The following is a 12,546-nucleotide window of genomic DNA, read 5'->3' as shown; positions in this document are numbered from 1 at the left end:
CTTTCGAGGAATTCATTTCATTTGTTCTTTGGCAAATTGTATCTTCTTCGGCACATCTTTTATTTTTAGCCGTGGGACTTTGAGGGGGGGCTCTTGCCGATAGATTAGCATTGAACAAGCTTCTTCTAATTATCACAGTACTCACAGGTAACTTCAGACCATCTCTGATCTCCCTGGAGCTGATCATTGGCTGAGTCTTTGCCATTCTGGCTATTGTTCGAGCCATTTGAATGGTAGTCTTCTGTTTTCTTCCACCTCTCTCTGGTTTGCCCTTCCATTTTAAAGCATTGGAGAACAGCTGGAGATTAGCTGAGCAGCCTATCATTTTCTGCATTTCTTTATATTTTTTCCCCTCTCCGATCAACGTTTTAATTAAAGCACGCTGTTCTTCTGAACAATTTCTGGCAAACCATCTCAGTGTGACTTCATCTGCAGAAGTGCTTTCCCACCCATGGACTCGTTCCTGATCCTCTCCATCCTCCTCACTCCCAGAGGAACCTCCACATCTTCATCTCTGCTGCCTCCAGCTTTGCCCTCTGTCTTCTCTTCCGTGGTTCTAAAGGAGACAACATGACTGCTCTCGCCTCCGTCTTCGCCACCTTTCCTTTCAGACTCTTTCTCCACCGCTTCCAACCTGCTTGCACATATTTCTACACTCTCTCTGCTGCTCTGCACTGTTGACTCTTAAACTCTTCCACCTTCTTCATCTCCACTCCTGTGAAGCCCCACCCCTCCACCAGTGTCCCTCTCATTCACACAGATGTATTGTGCACAACTCCACCTCTCTAGATGCTCCTCAACCTCAAAGTTCTGCAGCCTTCACACAGAGCTGCAGAACTTTGTGCAGCAAATGCATCATCACAGCAGCAACAGGTTTTATTATGGGGAAGTCTATATGGGAGAGACCACCCACTCCCAGAGGGGGGGAAAGGGTGGTCCGTTTCCACGCTCCCTGCACTTATGAAGCCGCCCTCCCACGCCGGCGTGTCTCCACATCTATTTTTTTCAAACTTGTATTTATTTTTTTAAAACCAGGACGCGGATCTCGAATCGCGAACGCGACTCGCCAAATCCCGCGGTACTTCCGCGCCGCTAATCCCCCGTATCCACATCCGAGCGGGACCATGAATTCCGGGACGGCGGCGCCGGGGGGAAGGTGGCGCCGACGGGGACCTGTTGGAGATGTCAGCCGAAGACGGCGTCCTGGAGCACGGGGTGGAGAAGAGGAACAGGGAGAGGAGTGAATTTGCGAGATAACGGAGGAAACGCGAACGCATCGCCGCGTTAACGGGTGCGTGTTTGCAGCATTTTTTGACAGCTTTAGCCTGGTAGCTAATGGTTTGATCCGTTACTCGCAAGCTAACCTGTGTGTGTGGTAGTGTGTGCGAGTGTGTGTGTGTGTGTGTGTGTGTGTGTGTCTGTGGAGGGGGGGGGGGTCTCGTGTTTTCTTTTGCTTTTCGCTGTGAATGTGTGCTTTCGACTGAACTCGTCACCTTCCCCCCTTTCCCATCCTCTCCCCTCTCTACCCCTCCTGTCAAATCCGCTTGCTCGCTAATTAGCTAGTTAGCGGCTAATGAAAGATCTTGGCTCGATGGGCGAGGCACTAACACGCCGCAGCTTCGCCTGTTAACGTCGTCCGAATCTTCCCGAAAAAAAACGCCCTTATCCCCCTCTTTGCCAAACACACAGTTAGCCAACTTCGCCGCGAGGCAGCGAATTGGCTAATTTGCCCCGCTATTAGCTTAGCCCGCAAGAATTAGGTAGCTGGCACGTTAAATGACCCAGTTCTCAGGGGCAGAAGCCACGGAGACGATTCCCACCCGGCGGCCTTTGTTTACATGGCAACTTTTGGCTTGCTACTTTAAAAATCACTGCGTTTCCGCTCTGTCGTGTCAACATTCGGTCAGATAACAGATTGCACCGGGAGGAATCCCCCTCCCCTTTCCCCCTGGCACTACCTTAATGCTCCTTAGACGCCATAATCCTGCTGGTATGCAAACTATTCTCACGCTTGTCTGGTGTCTGTTCTGAAGCTCCTGGGAAGGTCGAACTCAAATCACGCCCCGTTTAACACTGCTTTTTACTGAAATCTTTTTTATCTACAACCACATTAACGTCAGCAGCATTTTGTCTTGTGTTTACAAGATGAAATGAGACCCATCAGCATTCCTCTGATCAGTGAGCTGAGCTGGCTTTGCTTCAAAACGCTCACAAGTGGATATTTTTGAGGATAAAATGCTTTTGTTTACTTCTCATGCCAGAAATAGTCCTCCTGAGATATGCACAGAAATTAGGTTACAACATCAACGCCTGAACGTCAAGTCACTTGGCCTGTGATGTTGTTCTCACAGCGCGCCACGGTCCCATGATCGGCAAAAAGGCTTTTGAAAACAAGGGCGAGCATTATAACTCTGAATTGAAGAGGTGTCCATGAGCAAAAATGTTTCTCCCCCAGGAGACAATTCCCAGCTCTGTCAAAAGGTTGCTTTGGTTTAAACCTTTATGTATATCTAAGTCCTACTTGTCACTCCCACAGGGTTGTCGAGATGGAGTCCCTGATGAGTGCGGTGGCGCCCCGCTCTCCAGCCCCTACCAAGAAGCTGTCCGAGGTGGACTTCCGCTCCGGGGCCACCCTGGAGCAGTTGTCAGCCCAAGTCTCCGAACTCGTGGTCCTTGAGCAGGGCGAGTTCGGAGACCAGACCGCACTTGAGGTCCACACTGCGAAGGACTTCATCTTCAACATGTTAGGTATGTCCACATCTTATATTTTGTCTTCAGTCAGAGATCTCTGTCTCAGAACCTCAGCCCAGAAGGCTGCTATTTAAAGCTTTGAATTATTTTAATGTGGCGTTGTTGATTAGGCTTAAGTGATGAAAGCATTCTTTTGATGTAATATATTCCCCCTCTGGGCTTGTTGCTCAGTAACCATCAATATTTTAATCAAACATGACTCTAATGCACTGCGTCTACTGAAGACGCACTTATTTATATCACCATAAAGTCACCGTGAATGAAGTGAGGAGATTGATCATTTTTAAATGGAATATCACCTTTTGCAAACACAGGGGGCTGAATAGGGCATTTATTTGAGCCAATGTGCAGCTCCATGAAACCTCCAGGTCCTATGTTTAGATGCCTTGGGTCATCTAGCAATAGTGACACTGTTAGCATTAGCATCCCATCATTTACTTTACTCACACATTAAAAAAAAAAAAAAAAAGAGCAGCGTAGTGGTCGCGCTTCCATCTTTTCTCCACTTTCCAAAAATTCCCTAAACATGCGGGAGGGTTATCCTGTGACGCAAACTGCAGGATAAATGTTGACATTTATTTCATACCATCACACAACTTCAGGTTGCATACAACTTTCACCGTGTAAAAGTGAAACTACCTCTAAGCACAGACTCATGCAGGTGAAGGGGTTGCGGGAGCGCCTGCAAAAACAATCCTTGTAACTAATGCTTGTAACTGTGCTCGGAAGTCTGAAGCTGAATGATGTTCTATGGACACTGTTTTGGAATTAATCATGGATTTTCGCTCAAGTCGACATGAGCAAGAAAGATTCTCAAACGTGTTTCAAGTGAAATGGGATTTCAGCGAGGAGTCGGGCGTCTCATAGCAGGGCTCAATACTTGGATAGCTCGGCAGAAAAAGATTATTTTGGCGGGTATTGACATCATGATTATTTAATTCCCATTGACTTTGTTGTCGTGCCGCGTCTGGACTCCTTGAAACTGAAGTATTTTCAAACAGCTGAGTTGCTTTTATCGCCTTATTGACCAAGGGCTCCGTCGCCGTCATCCTGTCACGGAAAAAGGGAGCATTGCTGCGAAACAGAATGCGTCACAATTGAAGAAAAACAAAGGGCAGTCACTTTTTGATGTCGGCCATCTTGCTCTCACAAATACACTTCAACTTTTTGCGCGCGCGTGTGTGTGTGTGTGCGTGCGTGTGTGTGTGAGCGAGGTAGCGAGCGAGAGAGACTTGCTGACGGTTAGTGTCTTATCTGAAGGTATTTGTTGCTAATTATCTGGGGACATGTCATACTGGGAACTTGAGGAAGTCATGACTTGTTCCATCTTGCCTATTCTTACTTCCTATAAATTCTTTTCAAAACAAATCGTGTTTTTTTTTACAACACAAACTTGCCTTTTCTTTTTGAACACACATATCTTTATCTACAATCATATTTATTTATATTTTCATATAATGACCGAGTGAATAGTTGTATTTCTATAAGGTGTGAATGAGAGAGTGAATGACTGTGTGTCTCTATGTGGCCCTGTAGTCGACGTCTCCAGGGGGAACCCCGCCTCCCGTCCAGTTACAGCTGGGATAAGCTCCCTCTGCTGTGCCATGAACCTGAGTTCAGGATAAGCGGTGTGGATAATGAGTCATGGAGAAAAAAATGTGTGTGCGTGTGTGTGTCTTTATTTATTCAGTAATAATAATTTATCTATCAATCCCTTGTGGGGTAATTCTTTCTCTGCAGTTAGCCTGTCATGGATGAACCATGAGCAGTAGGCTTGCCAGGGGAGCAGTTGGGGTGTCAGTGTCTCTCTCAACAACACTTCGACACACCAGGGGGAGCCGGGAATCGAACCAAGAATGTTCGGTTCAAAAGACGATTGCTCTGCCTCCTGTGCCACGCTGCCCCTTTATATATACATATATATATACATATATATATTATATATATATATATATTTGTGTGGTGGAATCTGTGCTGATGTTCTATCGAAGTCTTTCTGATTTTTAATTCTGATGGTGCAGGGTTTCACATCACTCCCCCTTTTGTCTCAGCGCAGCCCCGTCGAACCATCGTCTGATTGGCTGGCTCTTCTGTATCGCGCCCTGAGCTGTTCTCACACTGGTACTGCACCTAATGTGACCATTAAATTCCATCCTGAATCGGTGGATCTCTGTTCGGTCACGCTCGATGTGCTCAAGGGCCTTTCACAAAGTGTCAGCTTGTGGATTTTTTTTTGCAACTCATGAAACCGAAAAGAATGAAATGCGTTATTTAAAGCGATGCCGGAGGCGGAAGGACGGACTGCTGACGAGTCCTGCTCCAACGGGAGATTCCCCAATGCCGGTTGTGTTTCTCTCTTTCGGTCGTAGATTGAGGCAGATGAGCCACCCAGTGGCATTTTTGCAGAACCTGGGCATGCAACATTTTAAATGTAGAAGTAACATGAAGTGAATAGCTCGTGTGTTTATTTGTTTATTTATTTATTTATTTATTTATTCAGGTTAAGTTTTCCCTGATTTAATACTGATAGATTTTTAGCTACTTTTTGAACCTAGATTGGGGGGAGTCAGGTGTGTAGATGTCAAAACCTGTACACTCAGGGTCTTTTTTTCAAATGCAGATCAGGTGCACACCCCTTCGGTATTTCATCGTATTCATTGTTTGTTCAATAGGGGGCGCCCTCCCCCTCCTCTGATACCAGCCTCACATACTGATCAGCCTTGAGCTCATATTAGGACCCAGTTTAAAAAGATGGGTCCATATCCTCTGTTTCTTCACACACACACACACACACAAACAAACAAGCCTGTCATTCACGCTCGGCACCAGGAAACACAGGCTCGGCTGCGTGCCGCCCCGGAATAGCTCGACGTGCTGTTTCACTATTCCTGTCAAAAGCGTAATATTGGATTACTTGACAGACGGCTCGTGTAAATTTCAAGGCTCCTCTGCTGCTTTGCCTCGGTCTCCTCGCCAAAACCCGAAATAGTTTCATCAAACAGGTCGCCCTCGCCTGGGAAGTAGGGAGACGGGAACGAGAATCGCATCGCCGGTTAAGTTTTGCTTCCCGTTCTACCACGTGCGCGCTCCTTATGCATAAACTTGAAAAAAATATATATTTTGGAGGCTTCTCTCAAGTTCAGGTTGAGTTTTTCCCAGATCCCGTTGTTCTTTGCTCCCACTCTTCTCCGGGGTTGAGAATCTGCCAGTAACTTTTTTTTGTTTGTTTAGGGTTTTGATGGCCCTTTCTCTGCAAATTCACCAGTATCCCGTGCTGTGACGCGACAGCAGCCGCTGTGCAAAAGCAACAAAATAAATAAAAGTTTGGTGGAGGAGGAGCACTGTTCGTTCTACGATTACGAAGTTGTGAAAACAAATATGTCCTCAATGCGGCGGTCCTGCTGGAGGACGCCCATCATGATGCGCGGTCTTCTAGCCGGGTCGAAATTGTTGTTTTTTTTTTTTTTTTATTATTTCTTATATTTCCTTCCTGCCTTTTCTAAAGTTTTATTCCTGTGGTGGAGTCGCCGCTGGGCTTTGCACATCGTCAGAGAAAAGAGATTAAACTTTTCTCCGCGGCGGATCCCCAAAGAGATTCTTATTTACCCTGCATTTGGCTAAACTCCCGCAGTGATGTGGACGAGTGTGTGTGTGTTTGTTTATATTTATAAACACAACTGTCATGAAGTCAGCGATGGAAACAAACAGCTGGTAAAGCAGTGGATTCCAGGAGAAATAGTTTCAGTTGAAATCCTCCTGCAGCTAGTTTGTATTGGAGTTTGAACTGAAGTTTCTTGTACTGTCAGGATTTATAATTCTAGATTTGTCAAATCAAATGCTACTGAGCAAAATAAAAAAAGAGGTCCATCCAAGGGCTGGGAAAGAGGCTTTCATTGCTGAGAATTTTAGTATATTCGATGTGTTTTGGATTTCTGAAAGGTCCTGCTTTGATTTAAAGTTAGATTATTACATTAGCATGAGGGAGGAGAAAGAAGTATAATTTCTGGTTGAGCCATTCGAAAAAAACATTTTTGTCTGAATCACCAGGCTGAAAAAGGGGATTGTAGCTCAGAGTTGTTGCTGAGATTGCATTTACTCGTCAGTAATAATAAGGAAAAAATAAAATGCGCCATTTATTTATCTATCACCGAAAGTTACAGAACAATTCAATGAAGACAAATGCGAAAGTATGGAGCGTTTTGTGACCCCTCATTCAGGAGTCGTCCGTGTTGGTAGAGGTCTCCTCGTTATTACCACCTTCAGGTCACAGCTGATGGAGCGAACACCTCGCAGTTCTGCCCAGATCTATTGCAACTATAGCCACTGATTCTGACAGAAACGGCGGGAAACCATGTCTGCTTTTGGAGAGTTCACTTGGAAGCTCAAGGCCGCGTTCCATCAGCACTACGTTCTTTTCAACAAGCTACTGTGTTGCATTTTTGTCCTTGTTTTGTAATATTTTTCACTTTTTTCCGGTGCCAGTGACCTTTTGTTAACTCGCCAGTTTCTCAAAGCTCAAGGCCAAAGTTCCTACTTTTATTTAATTACTATTTCCAGGAGGCTTTTTCTTCCTTTATTTTTCACCGATTGAAAATGTGCAAACCATATGGCACTTATTCACTACCCTCTGAGTGAAAGTGAAAGAGGCAACCATATATGCTATGGCCCTTTTTCCCCCTCTCTCACTGGAGGAACTTTTTGCAGCTTCAAGAACCTTTTCTAGGACTATTCTTGCTGCATTGGGACAGCAGAGGAACCAAGGAACCTTTAGCTCCAAGACACATCTTAGCTCCCACTCAGAAGCTGCACTCATAGGTGTTTGGTGGAATTGAAAAACCAAGATACTTCTTGCGGCACCATTTTTCAAAACTGCTGTAGTCACTAGTCAGCTGTTTTCTTGTAACCGGCAAAAAAATGGCGTGACATATACGAGGTCTTATTGGAGCCCCTAAATTGCCCAGATGTATGAATGAGAGGGTGAATAGTTGTATGTATGAATGACAGAGTGAGTCTTTTCTAAAGTAGAGACTCACGCCTTTCAGAAGAATCACTGCATTGAGGTAAAGACTCGCTCCGGTCGAGGTCAAGATTTGCTTCGGCAATGTAAAGACACGCTCAGGTGAGGTAAAGACTTGCTCTGGATGATGTTAAGACTTGCTTCGGCACAGGATAAACTCACTCCGGCGAGATTCTTCATCAACGAAGACTGTCCCAGATGGGGTAAAGACTCTCCAGCGAGGTGCCGATTCGCTCTGGCGAGGTAAAAACTGGCACCGGCAAAGCAAAGACGAAAGTTTGTGCGGTAAAGATTCATGTTGAATAGACTTGCAGCAATCTGCAGTCAGATAGGTCACAGGCTAGTCTAGACTTGCTAAATGGTGATCATTACAAACCTTTCTCCCTGTGGACCCAGAAGGTCAGAAGGACATGTTCAGGAACTCGTCCGAATCCCCCCGGAGAGCTGCTCCCTGCCCTCCGCCGTGGGGCAGTTGACACACAAAGCGCTGGGGATGCACTTCCCACCAATGGTTGACTGCATGCAGTATTTACCGCAACAAAAACTACTTAAGTTATTAAACGTCTGCGCTTCAGACAGCAGAGGTGACGTAGGTAAGATGTTTGAGATGGAAATCCAAACCAACAGAGGTGGTTGGTTTGTGGGTGTGATTGATGTCCTTTGGGTGATAGATATTCACCACTCCATTATTAACAACGCTCTCAGTCCTCTCATCCCCATTAATGCCCTTTATTGGGATACGAATTTCCATTCGACTCACAGTTCCTTTATCTAGATTTATTCCTTTAATATATCATTCAAATTGTACTTTCTTGCTTAAATAATGTAGAGCAAAGAAAAAAATAAAATAAAAAATCCCAGAGTAGTAAAATTTACTGCGGTTTGGATATTAAAAGGAGCCCGGTGGAAGGGTGGGGTTGGAGAAAGTGGAGGAATTCGGGTGCACAGGGTCAGCACTCCCCATGTCAGGGGTGAAGAAAATAGAATGAGAGGGAAAGGTGGAGAGGACAGAGGTAAGATCTGCCATGTTGTCTGGTTTGGAATCGTCAAGGAGAAATCTGGAGTCAGGGCTGGAGGCAGCAGAGAAGATTTGGAGCTTCTCTGGGAGTGAGGAGGACGGAGAGGATCAGGAATGACTGCACGTTAGGTGTTCTGGAGATAAAGTGAGATTTTTGGACACGGATAGAGGAGGGATGGCAAAGATCTGGGTAGAGGGATGCTGAGGTTGGAGGTCTAGAGGAAGACCAAAGAGGAGGTTTATGGGCAGAGGGAAAGAGGACAGCTGATGTGAGCGGATTAGATGGAGGGTGATGATTGGCTGTTAAGACCCCTGAAAGGAGCAGCTTTAGAGGAGTTTTTCAACTAGTGACCAACAATACATGGCGGTTTATTGTCCAGTATTCTTCAGGCCTTTGTCTTCAGAAAAACATCTACTAACCTCTATCCTAACCTCTCTTCTAACCACTTCCAGGCTGGATAAGCGGATGAATACTTTATTTTATCCTCTATTCAGTTTAAACCATCAACTTGCAACTTCATCCTCCTGTGGGAAAGGGGCTTGCTCTTAGAAGGTGCTAACCCCACCCCCTCCTGAAGGATCCGCTGTTTGGCTGCTTGCTCTCTCCAGCCCATTAACGCAGGAGGTCTCAGCGGCCAGCTCACAGCTGGACGGCCATTTTGGCCCTGTTGCATTGTAGTTGTTCCCGGCGCTGGCTCGGCTCCGGGGCCCACACACGGTGGCTCTGGCAGAGTCGCCCGCCGATCGTGCCATTTTGGGTTTTGAGAAACGGCCTTCATTTGGCGGCCGCCGCCCTGCAGCAGTAGACGAGTGAAACATCTGTATCGGAATAATTAGGCTTTGTTTGCATTCAGTTTCCGTCAGTGCCGACGCAGCGGCGCCAAGCTGCTTGTGCACAAATGATGACCGATAATGTTCGCTGATGCCTTGTTATTTACACGTGCATTAAATCTGGGCATCCAGGATGAATGCAAAACACAGCCGAGTCAATAGCTTACGGAAAACACCCTGTGTGTTATTAAGCAGCAGTTATATGATATCTCAATGTAGTGCAGTTTTCTGACACACAGACACACATACACAGTCCAATTTATTATGACTTCAGTTTACACGTAAATGTGTTTTGACAATCGCGTGACATGTTATCTATGGCGCTGCTCCTTTTAATCACAGAGGCTGACACTGATTACTTCTCGGTAACCGCGGCAACTTGAAGCCCTCCTGCGATAAATATCATCATGTTGTAATATTTGGAATTCTGCTAAGAATATATTGTCAGTCAGGGTGATAGACACAAATAATATGGCAGATATCACTAGGAAAATAAACTTTTATGAATGATGTGATCGGTCGAAGCTTAAACATGCCTTGGGACATCAAAACAGACCTTCATCCATGCATGGAGGGCACTATTCCAGACATCATTCGGCGAAAGCAAGGTTCACCCTGGATCAGGGTGACACCTAACTGTTCACCTCCTCATTCACTTACCTGGACAATGTAGAATATCCACTGAACTGCATGTTATTGGACTGTGAGAAGAACCTGGAGAATCTTGGGGAACCCGACCCAGACACGAGAAGAACATGGGAGCCTCTGGCTATGAGGGCTCCTTATGAATATTCCATTGCTAAATGTTAAAGTTAGGACCAACTACATAAAACCTGAATGGAGGAAAATGTATATTTGACGATCAGATCAATCCAGGATGTCTTTCTGTCACGGTTTAAAATATGCCTCTGGAATTTTCTGTTTTGGACTTGCTCTTAATCATGAGGTGGAGGCCTTTCTTTCCAGCAATAGGCAACAAGCAGTTGCTTCTCTGGAAGCTGCAATTCTTCTCCCCCGGTTCACATTTCACAATTTGTGTTCTCGGCCGCACTCGAAACACTCCCGGATTCCGTCAAGCGGACGGCAGCTTGGCTTCCTTTTTTTTTTTTTTTTTTTTTTGTATTGTTGCATCCATGGCGGCGTTTACAACAATGAGCGCAGATCGAATGAAACTTAATCAAGGAACTGTCTTTCTGGGGTTTCTCACACATTCATTTATTCCCAGCCACAAATAAAAGTGTCTGCTGTGAATCGATTTTCTATTTTTGGGAGCGGGGGCTCTCTCTCTCTCTCTCTCTCCCTCCGTATTTTTCCACACCCATTCTTTGCGCAATGAAAATGACTGACAGTGTAATACAACACCATAGAAGAACCCACGCCCCCCTTTAGAAAACCTGCCCCAAAGACTCCATGTGCAGCCAGCAGCTAGTCGGGTCACACAGTGAAACCTTGACCTCCGATTGCATAAACTTAGGAGTTTTTTGAGATCCGAGCCGCCGCTCCGTGGATTTATTTTAGCTTTGTGGTCCAAGCCGAAATCTGAGTTAGGAGTGAGATGAGTGTTTTTCACTGACATGACTGTCACTGTCCGCAAAGTGGTGTTTAGACAGTGGGATATGCCGCCCACCACAAGGCAGCCCAGTGAAAATCTTGAGCGACCTGTGTCTGTTGTGGATTTGTCTGTAAAGAGACGGAGAAGTTGCTGGATACCGTGACCGAGAACGTTGTCTTTGAGGACGCAGGAGTCATTTACTGGGGGATTTGGGGCAGCGGACAGAAGGAATGGACAAGCCATTGAAAGAATCTTAGTTCTTTTTTATCATGTATTATTATTATTGATACAGTGTAGTTTATTTATCTTCTTCTTCTCCTTTCGGCTTTTCCCTTCAGGGGTCGCCATAGTCAATCAACCTTCTCCATCTAACCCTATTCTCTGTATCCTCCTCACTCACACCAACAACCTTCTTATCCTCTCTCTTTATGTCAAGAAATCTTTTCTTTGGTCTTCCTCTAGACCACATATGTCAAAGTCAAGGCCCGTGGCACGGATCCGGCCCGTGAACAAATTATCTCTGGCCCCCTTGAAATTGATTATTATTAGAACCGGCCCGCAGGCAGCAGCCACCAGCTGGTGTTTTGAACGCCCCAATACTACATTCCCCACAATGCAATGGTAGCTGCGAACTCACTGCGGCGCAGCAAGCGGGCTTTGGCTTCATTCTTCATCAGCAGTCAGAGCAGACGTCAAATTTCAGCTACCTCCTCCCCAAAAACGGCTAAACGAAAGGTGGACGCTGAGTACAGGGGGATTCAAGCTAGGTGGGAGGCAGAGTACATGTTCACATAGGTAAATGGCAAACCTGTGTGTTTTTTATGTGGAGAAAGTTTGGCTGTAATGAAAGAATGTAATCTACGAAGGCACCGTGAAACGCTCAAGAAACACAAAGACAAAAATATGGACACAGAACAAAGGCTACAGAAGATGGAGGAATTAAACGAGGTCTTAAGTCCCGGCAGGCTCTGCTCACAAAAGCCAAATCACAAAGTGAGGCTGATGTCAAGGCTCGTTTTATTGTGGCAGAAGAGATCGCAAAATAAGCCCGGTGAATGAAGAGGTATCCAGATGTGTCAATGAGATGGGGCCGCCTTGGGAAAAACTCATGGGATCAACAACTGACTGAGCACCCGCCATGTGCGGGCACAGGGGTGGATTGGTGGCAAGGATGCGGGAGGAAAACGTCACACATGAGCTGACAGCGTATCACTGCATAATACACCAGGAGTCGTCTTGTGGCAAAGCCTTGAAAATGGAACATGTAATGAGCACCGTGATGCGAGCAATTAACTTAATCAGAGACAAAGATTTAAATCACCACCAGTTCAAAGCATCACTGGGCGAGTTAGACACAGAGTATCGTGACTTGACCCA

The 12,546-nt window shown here is 45.7% G+C and overlaps 1 protein-coding gene across 1 annotated transcript in view; it reads left to right on the top strand.

Annotated features, from left to right (window-relative positions):
* Positions 1–967: 967 nt before the first annotated feature.
* tmem102 (transmembrane protein 102) overlaps positions 968–12,546 on the top strand; it is a 33,806-nt gene continuing 22,227 nt past the window's right edge. Inside the window, exons 1-2 of the mRNA XM_086165604.1 lie at positions 968–1,291; positions 2,537–2,748. Of these exons, the coding sequence (XP_086021730.1) occupies positions 2,547–2,748 (202 nt within the window). The 5' untranslated portion in view covers positions 968–1,291; positions 2,537–2,546. The remainder of the gene's footprint in view (positions 1,292–2,536; positions 2,749–12,546) is intronic.

The sequence above is a fragment of the Fistularia commersonii genome, chromosome 19 (assembly GCF_037954325.1).
Source record: "Fistularia commersonii isolate RoL2024-O1a breed Wild chromosome 19, RoL_Fcom_v1.0, whole genome shotgun sequence".
NCBI lineage: Eukaryota > Metazoa > Chordata > Actinopteri > Syngnathiformes > Fistulariidae > Fistularia > Fistularia commersonii.
The sequence above is the reverse complement of the archived record's forward strand: the minus strand, read 5'-3'. Positions and strand labels throughout refer to the sequence as shown.